Genomic DNA, 22,011 nt, shown 5'->3' with positions numbered 1-22,011 from the left:
AATTACGAGTAGAAAATCCAACGTAGATAATACAGATATAATGGTTTAAAACAGAAGTCAACATCTAGCTGATATAAAAGAAGGAAAAAATCAAGGGCAATGTCATACAAGTTGAACAATAAATAAAGGATAAAAATATTTCAGCATGTATTGAGTGATGCCAAAGTACCTTGTTTGTAAGAGGGGAATGAATTAAGCAGGTTAAATAGAAATGTTCTAAATGCATTTGTCAAACTATTGTCTAACAATGTGCCAACTAGGAATGGGAAATACAAATATACTGTATGAAACAATGAACCATACTGCAGCTTATGTCAAAGAGCAGATTTCCTTTTCACAGATCCTTAAAACCCTTTTTCTGGGAATTCATATGAAATCAGTTTTTTAAAAATGCAGTGGTGTGGTATCAGTGCTCAAACCCAAATGACATTTTTTTCCCTCCAGAGCAAAGCTATGATGGCTACAAAAATTAGTTGTATTACATGTAGATATGGTGTAATGAATAACTACTATGCAAACACTGAGGCCTGATCTACACCTAAAAATTAAGTCAGCCTCAGTACATCAGATAGGGCTGTGAAAAATATCGTACCCTGTGTGATGCAGTTAGGTTGACTTAACCCCTGCTGTAGACATGGATAAGAATTCTTCCATTGATTCCTGACTTGTTTTCGTCCATTCAGTCCTGCGTCTTCAAATCTTTCTCTGAGATCATCTCCTGGATGTCTCATTTCGATTTAAGCTTAATAAAGCCAAAACTGAACTTTTGATCCTCCATATCACTCCACTCCCCCAAATCCTTAGTTATTGATGTCACCAACAAAACATCTTCCTCCCCTTCCCCCTGTAGCCTCGGGATCATTTGAGACTCCTCTCCCTGCTATTGCCTTGCCCATCCAGACTTTGTCCAAATCTTGCTGCTGCTTTCTCTTTAAAATGTTTATGGTGAGTGCTAGTCTCTGTATATAGAGAGCTGCAGCCTTTAAAGCATACAGTTTTTAATTATGTAATCACATACTGTTTTTTCCGCAGGACCTCTGCCTTATTAAGTGCACATGATGAATGGTGCTAACTTAGTGAGCAGCTATTCAATGCTTTGTTTTTATCTTCATTGTTCAGTGTCTGGCCATGGCTCTTGTTTACTGCATGCTATTTAAAGCCTACTATGAAGACCTAAATAATAATTTCTTCATATGCTTTTCTTTGGTCCTCATCACTATAGTGTCCATTATATTATCACAAACATTAATTTGTCTTCACAAAACCCCTGTAGTATGAGGAGGTGATGCTCTCCCCATTTTATAGATGGGGAGCTGGGACACATTAAAAGATTCTCCTAATTTTGGGTGTTCTATTTGAGATGCCCAGGACCTGATTTTTCTCAGTTCTTAGCATTATATAGCACTTTATGTTATCAAGCAAAGGTACCATTGACTTCTGATGCAGCTATGAATGCTCAGCCTTTCCTGCAAATTAAATCAAATGGTCTCAAGTTGGGCATCCACAGGAACACACAATCAGTGAACACCTCTGAAAAATTTGGTTTAAGTGACTTGGAATCACACACACACTGTGTGGCAGGGGCATGGATAGAACCTAATTCTCCAGGCCATCATTAAACTCTTAACCATGAAACCCTCCTTTCTGTTCCTGCAGTCTTCTGCCTCATTCACTACAAAGCTTCCAGCTTTTACAACATATGAGGCAGGAATCCTGTAGTCACCAGCCACCTCTACTATACAACCCTGATTCTTCCTCAATGAAGATCAATCATCTGCACTGAAAGAGGGAGGGGCCCATGGAGAAAAACCAGTATGTAGTCATGTAAGTGAAGACTATATTGTAATGCATATGCACAAAGAGGCTGCATTAAGGTTGCACAGGCAAACTTAATTCTGGCATTTCCTGACTTGAGTGGTTGACTTTGCAGCCTTAATAAGGTTATTTTAATGTTATTTGTAGGTTTTGTAGGTTGTAGGTTATTTGTATTTAATGTTAATGTAGGTTTTTTGTAAGTAATTATATGTATACTGGAGAAAACAAATTGGAAGTATTTTTTTCAGATGAGAAGAGATTACACTGCATATCATATTAGTAATAAATAGGAGGCTGTGTGCCGCTACTACATCAATTACTGAACCAGAAATATCAATTCAGTTATCAGATATTAAACATGTCAACATTAAAAAAGACCATGCTGAATTTTAGGTTGGTAGATCCTTCTTGCACCATCTCTAATCTCTGCACAGAGTTGGAGAGTCTACTTTAATGATCAAAGCACATTCTAATGTAGTTTATCTTATTAAAGAATTATAAAGGGAGCAGTTTTATCTGACACGTTTGCTATTTATCTTAGTACACCTGGCTTTTAAAGAATGCAAATATAAAATACAAATGTATTAACTTGCCATTTCAGGTTCCTAATTCAGTTCAGAATTGTCTTCTGGGTTTTCAAAACTTTCATGGATTTTCTACAAGCTCCCTTTATACAATGTAGCTCTCTACTCTCATGTAGTACTCACCAGCTATTGTCTCTTCCAATTATTACTTTCCTGCAAAAGATTTCTTCTTGTGCTGCTTCTGCAATTGGGGACAGCCTCCCTATATCTCTCTGCTTCATCCACTCTCCATTTCATATTTCTGCTGAAAATATCTTCTCTCCTTTATCATGTACCTCTTAATTTCTCTTCCCTGTCAGGTAGTGATCCTATGACTGAATACTTCAATTTTCACTATCTCATCTGTTATTCAACTATTTTCTGAAATCTTTATATATGCAGTCTCTTGTAATTTTCAGTGTCGATTTTTGGGGTATCATATGTATGAAATATTTTCTACGTAGGTATAACTGATCTATAAAAGTGGCATAAAGGCAAATATTAAAGCAAGAAGATATGTTGCCTTGGTTGTCTTCAAGGCAGGAGATCTACATCTGGAATGAACTAAAGCAAGGGTCACCTTGGAGTGTCAACCAATTTTATATACATTTGGGCTGCAATCTATAAATTGGTTTTATATCAATCTTTGTAAGATTTTGGAGGGTGTTAGGGTCATTACTGATGGACATGAGTCCAGGCCTCCTTCTCAGAGAACAAATTGCCCATATCTCAAGCATCAGTTAGGCTGCTGCTCAATAAAACCTTTGCTTGATATGGACATTCTTTTCATTTATTGCCCGCTCTCCAAACTTTCTCTTTTGAGGAAATATTAAGACAGTTGGTAGGCAGTTTAGGCTTTGTAGTTCTCAGATTTCCATGACTCTTGTTAAATGTGGGTTTAGGCCTGGGAATTCTGTTCTATTTTTGGTCATATATCTACTAAAATGATTGACATAGACCAAGTGTACATGCTGACTCTGTACAGTTGCTACAACACTACAAAATGGTGGTGATGGTAGCTGATGGCCAGAGTAAACAAAGTTGCATTGGAGTGTCTCCATCTTTTTCACAGAAGACCTAGTAAGCTCAGAGCTAGCTGATACTCAGCTTGAATTAAATCAAGAAGAAGATGGTGGGGAAAACAAACAAACAAACAAAGGAAATGGAGTTGTGACTTTTTGATTCAGAAGGTCCTTTTAGCTACTCAGATTTGTAATCTTAGAAACCTGTTGGATTCCGGGATTCTTACAGAGGTCCAAATAGCAACTGTAGCAAAGATTTTTTTTCATCTTTACTTTACGAGGTGATTGTGAGGCAGAATTCTCTACAGTCATTTTTGTTTTAGTCACATCTAGGTTGTATTATTCCAAAGTTCACTAATTGGAGCTATTTCTGGAAAAACACTGGGAAATCTTAGTTAGTGTGGATTGTGGCTGCCCATTTAATGAACTTTTGGATACAGAGTAAATTATACTTATATTCCAGAGAATGCACTTGCTTTCCTTTAATTTCAAGATGCAGTACAAGGTGCTCATGAGAAAAACAAAAAATTTTATGGTGTGGGTACTTAGTACTTTAGATGGCTGCTTTTGTCTTCTTATTTCATCTTGACAGCTGAGATCATTTTTTACACTTCAGAAAACTGTCCTGAGATTGTAGCCGCTGAGTGCTGGTTGCAACATGTTCTCAATGAAAGGCTGGCAGCTCTGGAATTCATTTCCTTTTCTCTACCCCACCCAAGACCCCATAGTTCAACATCTAACAGAGCCCTAGCTTGTCTAGTCATTATTATTAATCACTTTTATTACGATAGTTCCTAAGGGCAAATCAAGAATGGTAACCCCATTGTGCTAGGCACTGTACAAACACAGAGTACCTGACAGTCCCTGCCTAAAAGAGCTTACAATTTAACTGGACAAGATAGGCACAGGCTGGAGGAAAGGGTGGAACATGCAAGCAGAGTGAACAATGTGATTGCAGCAAACATCATGTTAGTTACATGATTTTTTGGTGGGGGGTGCCAGAGTGTGGATTTCGGTAGGAGGGGGTAAGCTAGAGGGGACATTGAATTTAAAAGGAGCCAAAGAGAACAGGGCAGGGAAGACGAGGGTAAAGGGGCCATGTGTGGAGTGAAGCTGAGGTGAAGAGACCATGACGGAGGGGATTGGACCAACCAATCAAACAGGAGAGAAAGTCCAGTCAAAAAAGTAGAAAGTTCTCTGAATGTCCCTTTTTTGGCTGTTTCAGCTTTTGCAGTTGCTCATGCTAGCTGGAATCTTTGACTAGTTCCTTCGTATGGTTTTTCCCCAAGACTGAATGGGGTGGGGTAGAGGGGGTGGAGGGAGACACTACCTGGGTCCTACTGCCCCATAGTGTGTTTGGCATCTTCCCTGCACAGTTCTGGGGGTGTGGGAGCTTCTGGGGAGAGGAGTGGCCCTGACTGGGCCCCATTTTGTCCCTGCTTTGAGTGCTTCTGCAGCTGTTCCTATTGGTTAGAGTCCATGCTTGTGCTGAGGAGGGAGGCAGTATTCTAGTGGGTTACATGTTTTTACGTGTTAATGGTAATTTAGATTATAACGAGAGTTCTGTGGCACTTTAAAGACTAACAAATTTAATTTTAGCAGGCATAAGCTTTCGTGAGGCTCAGCTCACTTCGTCAGATGCAGAGGTAGAAATGAGAAACATAGGATCATCATATACATATACAAGTGCATAGAGAACAATGGGGGAGGTGGATGAAAGCCGGGTACTTGAGGGCTAATGACAGTCATTGAGTAGGAGGTGAGAATGGGTGAGCAAAGCAATTTACCTCTTGTAATGAGAGAGCCATGAGAGAGCCATGGTTGCTGATGAGTATTTGCTTAAGGTTGGGGGACTGTCTGTAAGCCAGGATGGAGAAGCATGGAAGAAGCACCAGCAAGCATACACCCTACAAAAAGTCCAACCCAGGAACCTATCTCTGCAACAAACGCCGTTGCCAGCTCTGCCCACACATCGACTCTAGTGACAACATCATTGGTCCTAACCACATCAATCACACCATAAGGGGCTCATTCACTTGTATATCCACTAATGTTATATATGCCATCATGTGCCAGCAATGCCCCTCTGCCATGTACATTGACCAAACTGGACTATCACTATGCAAAAGGATAAATGGACACAAATCAGACGTAAAAAATAATAACATCCATAAACCAGTGGGAGAACACTTTAGTCTCCCAGTCTGATCTGAAAGTTGCTGTATTTCTCCAAAAAAAACCCCTCCAAAAACAGACTTCAAAGAGAAACTGCTGAGTTAGAAATGATCTGCAAACTTGACACACTCAACCTGGGTTTAAACAGAGATTTGGAATGGCTCTCTCATTACAAGAGGTAAATTGCTTTGCTCACCCATTCTCGCCTCCTACTCAATGACTGTCATTAGCCCTCAAGTACCCGGCTTTCATCCACCTCCCCCATTGTTCTCTATGCACTTGTATATGTATATGATGATCCTATGTTTCTCATTTCTACCTCTGCATCTGACGAAGTGAGCTGAGCCTCACGAAAGCTTATGCCTGCTAAAATTAAATTTGTTAGTCTTTAAAGTGCCACAGAACTCTCGTTGTTTTTGCTGTATACAGACTAACACGGCTACCCCTCTGGAACTCTAGATTATTTATGTCATCTTTTTATTTTTTTGTATTTTATTTGTGTCTAGATAATGGTGATAAGAAAAAAAATGGGGTTGTAAATGAAATATTCTCTAAGATAGGAAACTTATTGTTAGAGGCTTTTCCAAAATATTTTGGCTATTTTAAGATTTAGCAATGGAAATTCTACTTAAAATGTCTCACTGATGGGTGGAGAAAAGGTATTTAAATATGTACGTTCTCCCTTTGAAAAAAGCAAAGAACATTGTATTCTGTAACTATGAAACTTTTAAATTTTGGCAACGCTATTCAGTAAAAACTTAAAATAAACTCAAAGTATTTTAATTTGCTGAAATACAGCTTTTTCTTGAACTGTTAGGCTTCGTATTAACACTATTTTGCCCTTCTTTTTAAATTATTTTAATGACTGCAGCAAATCCACTGAACTATCTTTCAAAAAGTGGGTGGCAGGCTGTTCTTTCACTTCATAAATCATAATTTACAGGGGGGGTTTATATCCATTTTGGGGATAAACACTTTATGCTTTGTATTTTCAGCAGCAGTGTAAAATGTAATAGATACTTAAAGCAATATGTCAGAAATACAGGCATAGAAAACTCAGGGAAAAATCACAAATGTTTAGTTTTTCTGTGGGTTGGTCTACATACTGAACATTTTTTCCATCTGATTTCATGTTCTTTGCACTTCAACAGAGGTGGTTGATGAATTGCATCTATATTATTGCCTCCTATAGATTTATATAAGGAAGTTTCTTTAGTTATAGACACTCAACAGATCAGTTAACTCAACAGGTTTGTGTTGTCATATTTCTTTGCTGCTAAGCAAACTTATCTTTTTTGTGCAATTGTCTTCCAGATTCATGAGAAACTGCATTACTACGAAAAACAGAGCCCTGTGCCCATACTTCATGGTGCAGCAGCCTTGGCAGATGATGTAAGTGTCCCCTGCTGAGATCACTGGTACCAAGTCTCCCAAAAAACTGTCTGCAAGCAGAACTCATAGTGCAAACATATGAATGTAATCCTCTGAGCTGAAATCATAAGAAGCTGCAAATGTTTCCAAAGGTGCTGTCATCACTGGGCTTATTGCTGATATTACTTTGATTTTATTCACTTTCCTGTTGTAAAAACATTGCAAGATAGCCTCTTGTTCGGCTTTGGTAACTACGTAATAGAAATTTCAGGTTGGAACTCTAATGGGAGGGAAAAGCTGTCAACTATTAGTGTTTTGAGAAGGTCACGGACGAGGAATGCTTTGGAAAAATAAAGGCAAATGAGATAACTGTACTGTTGACAGGACAAGAAAAATGACAGATAATATAGAAATGAGGCATATGAAGTATATAAAAGGGGGGGGGTTGTTCAAAAATACCTGTTTTAAAAAAAAAAGAACAGTAGTGATTTATGGATATTAGAGCTTTCCAAATTACCTTCATAACTAAAAAATAAATTTTAGAAGTGGTCGGCATTGATGGAGTAGTTAATTTCCTGTTACTATAATTTTTATTTTAAAGGAAAAAAAAAATCCAACCTGCCATTTCTTATTTGGTTAATTCTAGGATTCAGATGAATTTTGCACACACCTGTATAAACTATGACTGAACCTGGGGTAGGATGGAGAGAGAAATATTTATTAAACTGTGGTTTAAGTGAAATCCTGCAGTCTTTGTTGTAATTGGTGATCTCGGGTTTTTTTTCTTTTGGAAAAAGCAATATGTTTTAGGATTAATTTCAAACATGAAGGCTTTGAATTTTGTTGCATTTCATGAATGTTCTTTGAATGCTTAGTTATTGTTTTTATATAATGCCCATACATCTTAAATAAGCCATCTGTTTATCTGGAATGAAACTACTGACAAATTTAGGATTGCAACATATCTTACAAAAGCAATAATATCAGTATATTTGGAAAATTCATGAAAAAGCCCATTTACAAGAATTTAATCATGTTTCAGTAAGGAGATATCTACATCCTGTGATGTACCAAATATAATAAAACATTTACTATGACTTCAGACATTTATATTAACAATGTTTTCTTTGAAGTAACTCTTTTTAGGCAAATAATTATTTTGCACACTAGAAAGGTCATAAAAGTGTACTCCCAAAACTCTGTTCATTAACCTCTTGTCACACAGTGTAAACCAAGTTAGACTTTGGGTGCCTTATCTTTTGAGTGCACAACTTAAAACACTTGAAATGGGCCTGATTTTCAGACGTGCTGAGAACCTGCCCTCTAAGTATCAGGTCACTTTAAGATGTTTCAAGTTTGGGCACCCAGAAATAAGGCACTCCAAATCATTGTTCAGTTCTGAAAATTTAGGCCATTGATCTTTACTACGCTAAATGTGTAATGAAAAATTAATTGTGTATGTTCTACAAAAAGTGTATGCATTAGAGACGTGAATCCTTGGATTTCTGCGTAATTCAATTTTTAAGATTTGACTATGGTAGATACTTGGGGCTTCTGTTGCTTTAGACATTCTTTTAGTGTACTTTGAACAGTTGGCATTATGGGCCCAGTCCTGTGAGGTGTGGAGTACTACTGAATTCAAGTTAAGCACTTCTGAGAACCCAGTTTTTATGCATGTGAATGTTATCAGTATATTTTTATGGAATTGTAAATTAATTTGTACGCAAAATAGTTTGTATAACTTTAAAATACATGGAATTGGGGGATCACACTTGCATAATATTTTTTGGCTCTCTCGTTGACAACTAGTAAGCCTTCAAAGATTTAAGACTGTGTCAGTGATATAACAGAGACAAGGTGGGTGATGTAATATCTTTTATTGGACCAACTTCTGTTGGTGGGAGAGACAATCTTTCGAGCTACACGGAATTCTTCTTCAGGTCTGGGAAAGGTACTAAAAGCATCACAGCTAAATACAAGATTGTACAGATAGTTTAGCATAAATAGTTAGCACATATTCTAAGGGACCACTTAAGGTGAAATTGCCTATTAACACCCCTGTGACCATAGGACAAAAAACGGGGCTTAGTGGGTTACAAATTGTTGTAATAAGCCATAAATGCAGTGTCTTTATTAAGACTATGATTTTTAGTGTCCAGCAAGGTTATGAATTTAAGCTCCCAGGTTCGTCTTTTGAAACCATTGTGCATTTGAGGATGAGGATGGATAGGTCAGATATAGAGTGATCGCTTTGTGAAAAGTGTTCACCCTCAGCTATCCATCCCCATCCTCAAAGGAGTCCTGCACAACACTATGAAAAGACAAGCCTGGGAGCTTACATTCATAACCTTGCTAGACACTAAAAATCATGATCTTAATAAAGACACAGCATTTATGACTTATTACAACAATCTGTAACATAGTAGCCCCCTTACCCCCTTTTTGTCCTATAGCTACAAGGGTATTAACGGGCCACTTCACCTTGAATGGTCCCTTAGAATATGTGCTATCTGATCGATCTTGTATTTAGCTGTGACGCTCTGAGTTCCTTTCTCAGACCTGAAGAACACCTCTGTGTAGCTCAAAATCTTATCTTGTTCACTAACAGAAGTTGCTTCAATAAAATACATTACCTCACCCATCTTGTCTCTTTAATATCCTGGGACCAATACATCTAGAACAACAATATATACTAGTAAGGTTAAGATTCTGTCACGGTATTTTTAGTAAAAGTCGGGGACACGTTGCTGGCAGTAAACAAAAATTATGGTGACCTGTTCCTGACTTTTACTAAAAATACCCTGAGGCAGATGAGGACCAACAGAGCACTGCTGCGGCCTAGGGGGCTGACCCAACCTGGGGGGCTGACCCAACCCGGCTGCTGCTCCAGTGGGCTGGACCCATGCTTTGGTGGTCTTGGGGGCTGGCCACTGATCAGCTGTTCAGCAGCAGCTTGCGGGGAGGGGTTGGCTGGTCAACTGTTCGGGGGGTCCCGGGAAGCTGCTGCTCTGGCAGCCCTGGAACTGACAGCTGCTGCAGCCCTGCCCCAGAAGAAGTCACGGGGATCCCAGAAAGTCACAGAATCTGTGACTTCCGTGATCTCTGTGACAGAATGATATCCTTATATATTAGCAACATAGTAAACATTGTGTTTCAATGGATTTTGAATGAATGGTTCTTTTCTGTTTGTTTTATTGTTAGAGAAACAAGGAAATGTTCTTATTAATAAAAAATGCCATATTTCCTGTGTGATATAAAACCAAAACATGGAAAAGTGCTCCCAAAAATACTCGGAGTTTTTAGGAGTTTGTTTTTTACTCTTATGATTGGTAGTAAGGCTTTTGATAGTAAATATGAAGGAAGCAGTTGCAGCCAAGCTTCTAGTCTAACATTTTCATGCATACTCCAATATATTAGAAGGTGAAGTTTTTACACCAGAGGCCTATCCACACCTTATCACAGAGCCAAGCTGTTCAGACTATAATGTGAGGTTAACATAAAATCAAAAACCTCAGAAAATAATACTATTATAATGCAAATGCTCACCGAGAAACCAGATCCCTTTAAAGCTGTTATTTGAATGAGTACTTTGCTGATGTAAGGGCCTTTACAACTTTCTTTCTAAACCCCCAAATATCTTGACCCCCGTATCCCATCTCCATCCTATCTGTATTCTGGCATGGCTTCTCCTCTTCTTCTTCAAGTGCTTGCACGTGTTCATTCCAATGAAGATGTGTGTGTGTGCTGAGCACAGCTGCCGGAATTTTTTCCCTTTGGGTCCCATTGAGTCAGCTCTAAACCGCTCTGGTGTCACACACTCATAGCACCAGTATAAAGTGCCCTGCCGACCCTGCTCCCCTTCAGTTCCTTCTTACTGCTCAAGACAGCTGCTGGAATTCCTTATTGCATCTGCAATCATTCTCTTAGTGTTTTTTTCTGACAAATTTAGTGTAAATAGTAAATGCAGTTTTAGTAATTAGTGTAGTTTAGCTTTTGTAGATAGCGTGGATGCTTCCACTCTTAGATAGTGGGGTAGTCCACCATCCCGGTGCTGGGACATGCCTCAGTCACCGGGGTTCAAGCCCTACACATTGTGCAGTAAGTCTTTACTCTTGAGTAACCTGCACTTGAGCTGTCTCAAGTGCTTAGGGGAAGCTCATATGAAAGACTACTGCCAAATCTGCAGGGATTTCCAGTACTGGACCAAGAAGGACCGCAGTGTATGTTTGAAGGTACTCCTTATAGAGGCAGACTGAAGATTGGCCTTGGAGCTGCACTTGTATTCGGCACCGAGCACTTCAGACTCGGTGTAGAGTGTTCCTCCAACAACTCGGGACTCTTGGCACAAATCATCTTCACCAGTGCCTAAAGAGAAATACTGCAAGCATCAGGAGAAGAATCAGTCTCCAGTACCTAAGGACAAAGGGGACAGGGAGAGAGCAAGACCCATATCAAGCCACTTTTCATCCCTAGCACCGCAGCATCAGGTGCCTGCAGCCCTGGTACCTCAGCAACCCCTGACACCGGCACAAGGGCAGAGCACCAGCCAGTTTGCGGTGCCATCAACCCCCAAAGTTTCACCACAGTTAGGGACCTTCTAACCCTGTCAGTACTGAGCTCACTGGAGGGTCAGGACTTGGTACCACTGGTGCCTTCAAGTGGCAAGGAATTGTCACTAGGACCTCGCTTTGTACTGTGACAGCTATCCAAGGAGAATCCCATGTTGATAGCCATGAGATCTCCTCGGGGACCCTCCCCAGCATCAAATGGCATGGTGTCACTGTGGTCTCTGCAGTGTAGCTCGTTGTCCTCATCAGAGTCTGAAGTGCAATCGTGTTCCCCCGCAGTGGACCTCACTGCTCTCTGGGCCATTCTCATTCTGGCACAGCACCAAGCTCATTGGTATCCCTGGACATCTAGCCACCAGGTTTGTGGGGGCTAGCAACCATGCTGTGGTCCTTTTTGAACCCTTGGGGTTTTCCCCCACATCAGGATACCTCTTCAAGGTTGTCATGTTTAGCCGTCTCAGAGGCTAGGGTGTCACAGTACCATGCAGAGATACCTTGGAACCGAATGCCAGTACTGAACATAGCACCAAGCCTCAGGAGGAAGCCCCACAGGCACCTGTGGATACTGAGGAACCAACTGAGGCTCATCAGCCTGTATTAGGCTCCTCATCCTCCTCTCCGGATGAGGCAACGGTGGCACCCGGGGTCTCCCCAGCACAGGGCGACCAGAAGGCTTACCAAGATTTATTAAGATGGGTAGCTTCGAGCCTAGTCATCCAAATGGAGCTGGTCAAGAAGGTGACACACGGCTTCCTGAACGTTCTTTAGCCAGTGGGCCCATCTAGAGTAGCTCTTCCATTGAATGATTTCTTCATGGACCTGATTAAGGTCCTGTGGCAAACTGCTGCCTCCCTTCCCCGTGACAGCAAAGTGCACAAAGCGCAAAATTTTGTTCCTGCCAAGAGGTTTGAATTCCTTTTTTCGCACCACCCCACCCCAGGATCCTTGAAGTTGTGGTGGCCAATGAGCAGGATCACCAGGGACAGGCAGGTACTACACCCAAGGCAAAGGACCCTAAGAAACTGGACCTCTTTGGGCGGCAGGCATACTCGACAGGGGGCCTTCAACTTCGCATAGTGAACCAGCAAGCCTTGTTGCGGGGCTCTGACTTTAATGTGTGGGAGTCTGCAACAAAATTTAAAGAGCTACTCCCCCAAGACTCTAGACAGGAGTTTTCCTCCCTAATTGAGGAAGGGAAGACTGTAGTTTGGGCCTCCCTACAGGCAGCCTTGGAGGCCACTGATTCCACAGCCAGGTCTGTGGCGACAGCAGTTAAAATGCACAAAAGCTCCTGGCTGCAGTCATTGGGGTTCCCTCAGGAAGTACAACACATGATCCAGAACCTCCCATTTGTGGGATCATCATTCTTCTCAGAGCAGATAAACGTTAGAGTGCATGACCTTAAGGATTCCGAGGCAGCCTTGAAATCCCTCGGACTTTATGTACCGGCACGTTCAAGGAAGCAGTATAGGCCACAGCAGTCAAGCCATTATTTCCCTCAGACAGCTAGGCATGACCAACAGAGGAGAAGGAGTAGAGGGTTCAGATGCAGGCCCCCCCTCCCCAATTATCCTCAACAGGCCCAAAACAGTCTGCTCTAGGCAGTTGGAGTCATCAAAGCACTTGTTTTGATGAGATGCTCAAGGTTGGCATCGCAATCCCCCCCTTGCACTACACCCCCTGTTTTCCAACCGCCTTTTCTATTTCCTGGATGCCTGGACCCAGATCACTGTGTTCTCAGCACAGTAGAACTGGGTTACACCATCCAATTTCTGTCCACTTCACCTTCCCATCTACCTCCCCCTCTCTCTTCAGGGACCCTTCTCACGAGCTCCTGTTGGAACAAGAAATCCAATCCCTCCTTCAGGTGGGAGCCATGGAGGAGGTTCCCTTTCACATGAGAGGAAAGGGTTCTACTTCTGCTACTTCCTAATTCCGAAAGCCAAAGAAGGGGCCTCAGACCCATTATAGACTTGCGTTGTCTCAACCAATTTCTCAAGAACCTAAAGTTCCACATGGTCTCCTTGGCTTCCATCATCCCTTCACTGGACCCTGGGGACTGGTATGCTGCCCTTGATATAAAGGATGCCTATTTCCATATTTTGATATTTCCTGGTCACAGATGTTTTCTAAGATTTGTAGTGAACCAAGGTCACTACCAGTTTGCGGTGCTTCTATTTGGCCTGTCAGCTACCTTGTGAGTTTTCATCAAGTGCCTGGTGGTAGTAGCGGCCTTCCTCAGGAAAAAGGGAATCCATGTATTCCCATACCTCAATGACTGGCTTGTCAAGGGCCAGTCCAGAGCTCAACATCCATCTTATTTAATCTGTCTTCAATGCGTTGGATCTTCTGTTGAATTTCCAGAAGTTCACCTTGATCCCGGTCCAAAGGACAGAGTTCATTGGCGCACTACTCGATTTGGTGCAAGCGAGAGCTCTACTTCTGAACGACTGGTTCCTCTCAATTATGTCCTTGATAAGATCCCTCCAAAGTCATCCCATCATGATCATGTAAAAGTGCCTGAGTCTTCTGGGCCACATGGCATCGTGCACATATGTAGTGCAACATGCGAGGCTACAACTCAGTTCTTTTCAAGCTTGGATAGCCATGGTCTAGTCCCCTTCTCACCATCACCGGACTCAGTGCTCATGGTTCAAGGTCCTCGAGGCCCAAGTCCTAAAGTCACTGCCATGGTAGCAGGACAGCCACACGGTAAGCGTGTGAGAAGCAGGGTACCCTTCACAAAACCCCAGCCATCCTTGTCTCTGGCATGCGACATATCAGCCGTCGGTTGGGGAGCCCACTTAAGGTCCCTCAGAACTCAAGGTTTCTGGCACAAAAAGAGCTCTCCCTGGACATCAATGTCAGGGAACTCAGGGTAGTACATCTAGCCTGCCAGGCATTACTCCCTCACCTAACAGGCAATTCCATTGCGGTCTTCATAGACAATACGACAGCTATGTTCTACATAAACAGACAAGGTGGTGGCTGTTCTTCCCCACCTGAGTCAGGAAGCAGTCTGTCTGTGGGAGCTCTGCGTCAATCACTCCATCAATCTAGAGGTATCTTCCCATCCTGGGACTCAGAACCAACTAACCAATTGCCTCAGCAGGTCTTTCTCCTCTCACCACAAGTGGTCTCTCCATCCTGACATTGTAAGGCACAGCTTCCAATGGTGGGGAATTTCCCTTACAGACCTGTTCGCCACCTGAACCAATAGAAAATGCCACCAGTTCTGTTCCCTGAAAGGTCACGGCCCGGGGTCCCTCATAGATGCGTCCCTGTTGCCATGGAAAAGGCATTTGTTCTATGCATTTCCCCTGTCCCACTGATTCACAAGGTTCTGATGAAGATCAGGCGGGACTCAGTGTGGGTCATCCTCATAGCCCCGGCATGGCCCAGGCAACATTGGTTCTCCACTCTGTTAGGCATCTCCATAGAGACACCACAACAGCCTCCGCTGCACCTGGACTTGATATCCCAGGATCACCGGTCACTACTGTATCTGAATCTCACTTCTCTTCACCTGACAGCCTGGAAACTCCATAGCTGAATCTGGGGGAGCAAGTTTGCTCAGAGCAAGTCCGTGAGATCCTAGTGGGCAGCAGAAAGCCATCTACCAGAGCTACCTATCTTGCAAAATGGAAGCGATTCCAACGATAAATGCTGCCCTTGCAAGTTATCTCTGCAACTCATTCTAGACTACCTGCTATTGCTAAGACAACAAGGTCTAACCCTTTTCTCAGTCAAAGTCCATCTAGCGACCATCTCAGCCTTCCATCCCAAGACAGACAACCATTCTGTCTTTCACATGATATGGTCGTCCGGTTTCTCAAAGATTTGGAGAGGGTGTACCCCCAGGTTAGGGATCCTGGCCCCCATGCAACCTAAATCTTGTTCTGTCAAAACTCACAGGACCCCCATTTGAATCACTGGCAATATGCTTGCTGTTGCACCTCTCCTGGAAAGTAGCATCCCTGTTGGCGATCACCTTGGCCAGGTGAATTTCAGAGATCTGAGCCCTCACTTGGGAACCTCCATATGCAATCTTTTTTAAGGACAAAGTCTAGTTGTGACCACACCCATCTGTTGTTCCTTCCAAAAGTCGCCTCACAATTCCATTGCAGTCAGGCAAGGTTTCTGCCAGAGTTCTACCCTAAAACACATGCAAACAGGGAAGAACAGCACCTCCACTTGTTCGATGTAAGACGGGCCCTGGCCTTCTACATACAAAGGACCAAACCATTCTGCAGATCCACTCAGCTGTTCATAGCAATAATGGTAATTCTGAAAGGTCTCCCCATTTCTGCGCAAAGAATCTCAATGTGGATTACTTTGTGCATCTGTGTGTCCGAACCCACCTCTGGTGTAACTACTTGTCAATCATCTACATTGGAATGGACACATGCAGACATTCGAAGAAGAAAATTAGTTTCTAACCTTTCTGTAACTGTTCTTTGAGATGTGTTGAACGTGTCCATTTCAAAACCCACCCTCTTTCCCCTCTCTCAGAAGTCTGCAAGAAGAAACTGAAGGGGAGCAGGGTCGGCAGGGCCCTTTGTACCAGGGCTATGAGCGCATGACACCAGAGGGCACTAGAGCCGACCCAGTGGATACCACTAAGGGAAAAAATTCCAGCATCTGTGCTCGGGTTGTGCGCACACTTACATTGCAACACATCTTGAAGAACAACAGTTACAGAAAGGTTAGTAACATTTTTTTTTCACACTCTCTGGCTTTGGTTTGCTGTTCCTTAGGATTGCCTCATATTCTCCTCTCTGTAGTGGCTGCCCTCTATAAAATTAGGTGAAGATGATACTACTAGGTAAGATGTATCAGTTCCCGTAAACGGGAGAATTTCAGAAGAGCTTCTCACATGAGACTCATGTTCCTGATCAGTCATGACTACAAAACATGTACCCAAAGTACACCATCCAGGTCACAACAGAAATAACCCCTTACATTTAAAAAAAATAGAAAATAATGTATGACTTCAAAAAATGTAGCAACAGCTGTGGTGCCCTCTATATACATATCAGCAAACATTCTCTTCAGTTTCTGTTTCTCTATAGGCAACACCAGTGATGTTATAGATGCTTTACATTTATATAGGAATAGTACTTCCTTCTGAAGACTTTAGGTGAGAACAGGATCCGTTTTTTCTATTTCAACTGTTCAGAGCTTTTTTTTTTTTTCCCCCCCCTGAAGTTATAAGATGTTTTTAAAAAATTCCCTTTAAAAATTGATTCTCATGATTTTTCTGTTTCCTTCTCATTATGGAATACAACCCGTTCTGAAACTTGTTTATTCACACTTGTGCATATGTCCATTATGTCAGAGGATCAGCTTTGCTATAGTTTACCACTTGCGGGTAACACAATTTAAAGGAAAAAAAAACTGATTTGAAGCTGTTAACAACCTTACTCGTTAAGGAATGTATCTTTGTCAGTGAACCTGCCACTGGTAGACTTTAATCAATAGTAATGAGCAATATGAAGCCAGGGGAAGAAAGAGTGCAAAGGGAACCTGCAGTGCTTAACTGCTCCAGAAGACACTGGGAGCAAGTATTGCCACAGATCATATTGAGCTTCTTAAAACTAACTGTTTGAAAAAACATACTACTCTAGACCTTATACTACACTAGACCTCAGTCACTAGTTTGTGTTATTGCTTGGTTTTATGTGCCTGAAACACTTCACTCTGCTGACCTCTAAGTTGATTTCCCATTGTAAACTCCTACAGTATAAATATATGAATATAATAATAATACCTAGCTCCTATATAGTAAAGTACTTTATTGCTGTATATGATGAACAATTTTTGTTTGTGTGGGTCAGAATTAAACAGTTATTGGAGTGTGTACGGTGAACTTTCATGGCAATCTTTTTAAATCTAAATCTGAATTATAAGGGTAATGGAAAATATATGCAAATTATTCTTACTAGCTGTTTTCATATTTTAATGCTTAGGATTATATAATTATATTCTGGAGATATATATTGGATGAAAGTTATATTATTTACTATAGCAGCTTGTTTTGAAAATCTTTGATTTCTGTGAACCGATAGTCATTTTAACTTTAGTATTTAGATAAATAAAATTACTTGATGCAAATAACCATTTTTCTTTGAGACATTTTTATAGTACTGATTTAACATTAAAAAAGTGATTATATGAAATCTTTTTGGATGAGATACTGTGTAATTTCTTAATTCTAGATTAGGCCTCAGTGATGTGAAATATGTTTTGACTTTTCCCTGTCCTGGAAAAATACTGAAGTCTGAAATCCTGTAGTAGTAAAAAATATGCATCTTAAACCCATATTAGTGATAAGAAAAACTCAAACATGAGAAAACGAGCACTGGAATTAAATGTTAGACTGTTGCTCTATTTTTCACCAAACCACAACTTTGTAATATTACTAGATATGTATTACTGATCTAGTCGTTAGGACACACTCTGTACGTTTTGGGTGCTTGAATAGCTGGTGACCTGTTATAGGCGGTATTATGAGTAACCTGTTTTACATTTTAACAAGCTACTTGCCATGTATGTGTAAACATCATAAAAGGTTTAGACTGCTTGCACTGTTGGGGCACTCTGCTTTCCTACACCAGCTCTGTGGAACAGCACAGCTACTGTGGGTTTTTGGAAGCAGTGTGGATTTCACCACCTCATTCAGAAGCTGTTTTTTATAGACAGTGTCAGAGTTTGATCCAGTCATTTTTACAAGCAGTCCTTTGTCTGCACGCAAAGGACCATTCACTTAAATGAAGTGCTGGGATTTGCTCTCATTGCTATAAATCAGAATGTGATCTGGCTGCACTGTTGCCAGATATGATTACTTGAGTTAAACTGAGCCAAAAGGCCTGGCTTAAATCTGGTCCACTGAGGGCCAGAAAAGAAGTGCAATGATTGATAGTCTGTTTTTCTTCATGCTGGCTTCTGTTCGAACACACTGGAAAGTAATAACCTTGAACATGATAGATTCTCAGTTGTCACTGAGGCACTGGGTAAAACAATGCTCTTGCTAATGTTCTTTGCGTCAATTCAATCTCCCTCACAGCTGTCTGAGGAGTTGCAGAGAAAGCCATTGAACCCTGAGATTGGAGAGCTGTTGAAACTACTGTCAAAACCAAATATCAAGGTGAGGATGTATTACACTTGCAAAACATACACACACACATCCATTTTGTAAGGCTCTAGAAGGTTTTGTCTGGTTAAGTCAACTTTTTCAAATACAGGGAAGAGGGACTCAGTATTAATTGCAAAAATGTACTACAAGAAAGGCAGTTATGACCAATAGATTATAATGTTGTTACTGCCATTCACAAAAGTATATCAGTGGAGAGCTGTTGGTTATTTACAATCAGCTGTTCCAAAAAGAGGTATTAAGAAATTAAACTTACACAATAAAAAATTAAAAAATATTTTAGCAAATGTATAAAAATGTTGAGACCACCATTATGATTCAACTGTAATTTGCTTCTTAATTGATGACTAGTACAGAATACATGAATTAAGGTGAATTAAGGTGAAAAGTGTGAGTATACATTAATGGTAGGATTGATGCACGTAGTTAATATAGTAATCAAAAACCCTCCAAAATTCTCCAAATTAGCCTACAAAACCTCATAGGACTCCATAAAATGCCCTGCAGCAAAGATTCAGCACATATTTGAGTAATATATGTATACTGTGATCAATGTATGCCATTCTAGCAGCTTGCTTCTTGTCTGTTTTTCACTAGGGATGGGATGAAAAAACAAGTTAAATAGGTATACAGTAGTATATATGTTCCTGTGTCTGAATCAATGATAGTTTAGATAATAGCCATTTTGGTGGTGAAAGAGCAGTAGTAGTTCCATCTAGCAGAGTTGCCTCTTTATAGTCCCTCTGATGATCAGTTATGTTTTGGCAGTGGTTCAACCGTTAAGGTACTGTAGTACCTATAAACTGTTATAAGACTGAAGGCATAGAGCAATGAGGCTTTCTATTCTAAAGGCCTTGCTGTGCACATATCATTTTTGTGGTTCCACACTTCTGTTGCAAGGTGACGACTTGCGTTTGGTCTACGATGATGGACAATGCCTAAACTTTCTTAGCATGTTTCATTCAGCCTGCCATTCAAAAAAATGCTAGTTCTTCATCATCCACACCTATACTTTACTGTATATTTTCAGGTGGTGGTGGACTGCATATTTTTCAAAATTGAGACCTTAATGGAATGAGTATAAAGGCTGTTCTCTGATCTCCAGTTGTATTGGTTTAAGAAACTAAATCACCACCTTTCATGACAAGATATAGTGGGGTAACCCATTCTGTCTGTGTGTGATTTGTCCTGCTGCAGTTGCTAGGTCAGGTATGGAGGCTAATGAGTCTGCTAAAGTTTGGTGGCAAGAGTGAAGTGATAAATCTGTACATGTGATGTAGCCTCTAGAGGGAGAACAAAGAGTTTTAACTTTTAATTGTTTCAACATGGGTTACAATGGCTGTCTGCTCAGATAAATTTGGTCAGCTCTACACAAATTCAGCTTGTTTTCTTTGATGATTCTTGAGTGGGATATCTAGGTGCTACCACAAATCTGGTAAAATTCACTGATTTTTTTTGTCAGCGTGTTCACCCACTAGACAAAATACCACTGATGAAAACTGTCTTTCCCAATTAATGATCTATACTGAAGCAATTATCTTGTTCTTCTTGCTGAGTGGTTACTAGGATTAAGTGGATTACTTATTTCCAAAGTTTATATTGTGTATGATGTAAGACTCTTGGTTGATAGATGACTATATACTCATGTACTAGCTGAGTTGTTATTCTGAGCTGGGCACTTTTGAGGTATTTGGATAGGACATAACTGACAGAATTCAGTTGTTACTGCATTTCTCTTACAATGAGGATTTCTGGCTTGCTGCCTTTATGTTCCAAACCCTTTCCTCCCGGACTGCAATGTCAATGCAGCATGGTCCCTGTGGTGCTTAAGCCTCTAGCCTTTTTATTTTACCTACCGGATAGGGGCTCTGCGGTAAGACTCTTAAGTCTAGCACATTCCATCACAATTATGTTTACCAGTATGTGGCATCCCATTCTCCTGATGAATATGCTAGCATTACATATTGATTACATGCACCCATCCTAATACTTAGACGTCATATTAGTCTTAGAGCCTCTGTTTTTAATTTTAACTAGCTAAATTCATTGTGAGTGTCTTAATGGGATTTCTGGGATATTTTACTATGTGTAACTTTGCCTGTTACTACTCTATTATGAATCTAACAACTACATTAACGTAGCTGAATACCCTTCTTGGCAATGAAGAAGGGAATGGCTGGACAGAGTGTAACCAATTCTTTGTGTAACCCTGTTGGTCAATCCTGAGTAAGACAGAAACTCCTCACCTCCCTGCATGGCTGATCTTGCTGGACCTTGAGCATGGGCCACGAGTGGAGAGAAGGGACTGTGTGCCTGATATTCTTGCCTCACACCTATCCCTAAGCAGGTGGGTAGTGAGGGGAGAACCTTGACATGTTGGCCAAGAAAGAATATGCTACATTCAGTAATGTGCTATTTAATAATTATGTCCTTTCAGCACTTTCTGCTGGGGAAAGGGGGAAGTGGGGTGGGAGCTGTGATTCCCTATAGTCCTAATTCTTCCCTAGGGCTTCTCCTTGGACTGTGCAACTGTGTGCTGCCCTTATGCAATTTATTGAGCAAAGTCTAGCCCTTCTATATTATTACATACAGAATTGATATTGACTCCTGAAAAGTGGTGGGTTTTAGTTTTTTTGGTGTTTAGTCTGGATACGTGGGGGAAAATGTTCTATAGAACAGCTAAAATCTCTTGGGGTAACAATATTTTTCAGTAGTGGAACCTAGGTTTTACTTGTAAAATTGTTCAGGACCTGACTTTTATGTAGAGCCCTGCACAGATACAAAATTTGGATCCGCATCTAATCCACAATCTGCAAACATAGTCTGCAGATATCCGCATCGACAGATATAAAGTGGATATCTGCAGATATGCAGGGGTCTACTTATATGGTAATTGGAGGTTATTGTTCTGTTGGGCGATCTTTCTCTCCTGATCCAGTTTATAACTGCAACTGTACCTGGGGTTGACTGGAGTATTTCCTGTTTTCCTCCATCGCTATTTTAATCCCTTCACTCTCAGGCTGCATTACATCAAGATCATGTTCCCATCAACCTGGTTGTGGAGAGGTACAGTCACAGGTCAGTGACTATAAGATCAGTGGCACCTAGGCTGTACAGGATTAATTAGAAACCAGGTATAGCGGTGTTTAGCAACTGTGTTATTTAGGTGAACACAATAAAACATTATGAAGTTCAGCTTTTACTGATAATATGTCTGAGTATGTGTACTTCTAAATCTTGTGGAAAATAAGGATTGTCACATTTGTATCTGTTGGTTTTGTAAAGCTCTGACAAATTCATGTTATTCAGTGGGTTTCCCATTCACAAAGGAACATCCTGAAACA

At 40.9% G+C, this 22,011-nt stretch overlaps 1 protein-coding gene across 4 annotated transcripts in view; it reads left to right on the top strand.

The window, feature by feature from the left end:
- Nucleotides 1–22,011, top strand: part of MPP7 (MAGUK p55 scaffold protein 7) — a 281,426-nt gene that overhangs the window by 133,325 nt on the left and 126,090 nt on the right. For 3 of the 4 annotated variants that reach the window (XM_067542555.1, XM_067542556.1, XM_067542558.1), the window contains 2 exons: nt 6,890–6,967; nt 18,581–18,661. In XM_067542555.1, coding sequence (XP_067398656.1) covers nt 6,890–6,967; nt 18,581–18,661 — 159 coding nt within the window. Of the gene's footprint in view, nt 1–1,791; nt 1,825–6,889; nt 6,968–18,580; nt 18,662–22,011 lie in introns of those variants that run through there. The other variant, XM_067542557.1, reaches the window with a different exon arrangement.

The sequence above is a fragment of the Emydura macquarii genome, unplaced genomic scaffold (genome assembly GCF_026122565.2).
Source record: "Emydura macquarii macquarii isolate MOO-44397 ecotype Brisbane River unplaced genomic scaffold, CSIRO-AGI_Emac_v2 contig_719, whole genome shotgun sequence".
Lineage (NCBI taxonomy): Eukaryota > Metazoa > Chordata > Testudines > Chelidae > Emydura > Emydura macquarii.
The sequence above is the reverse complement of the archived record's forward strand: the minus strand, read 5'-3'. Positions and strand labels throughout refer to the sequence as shown.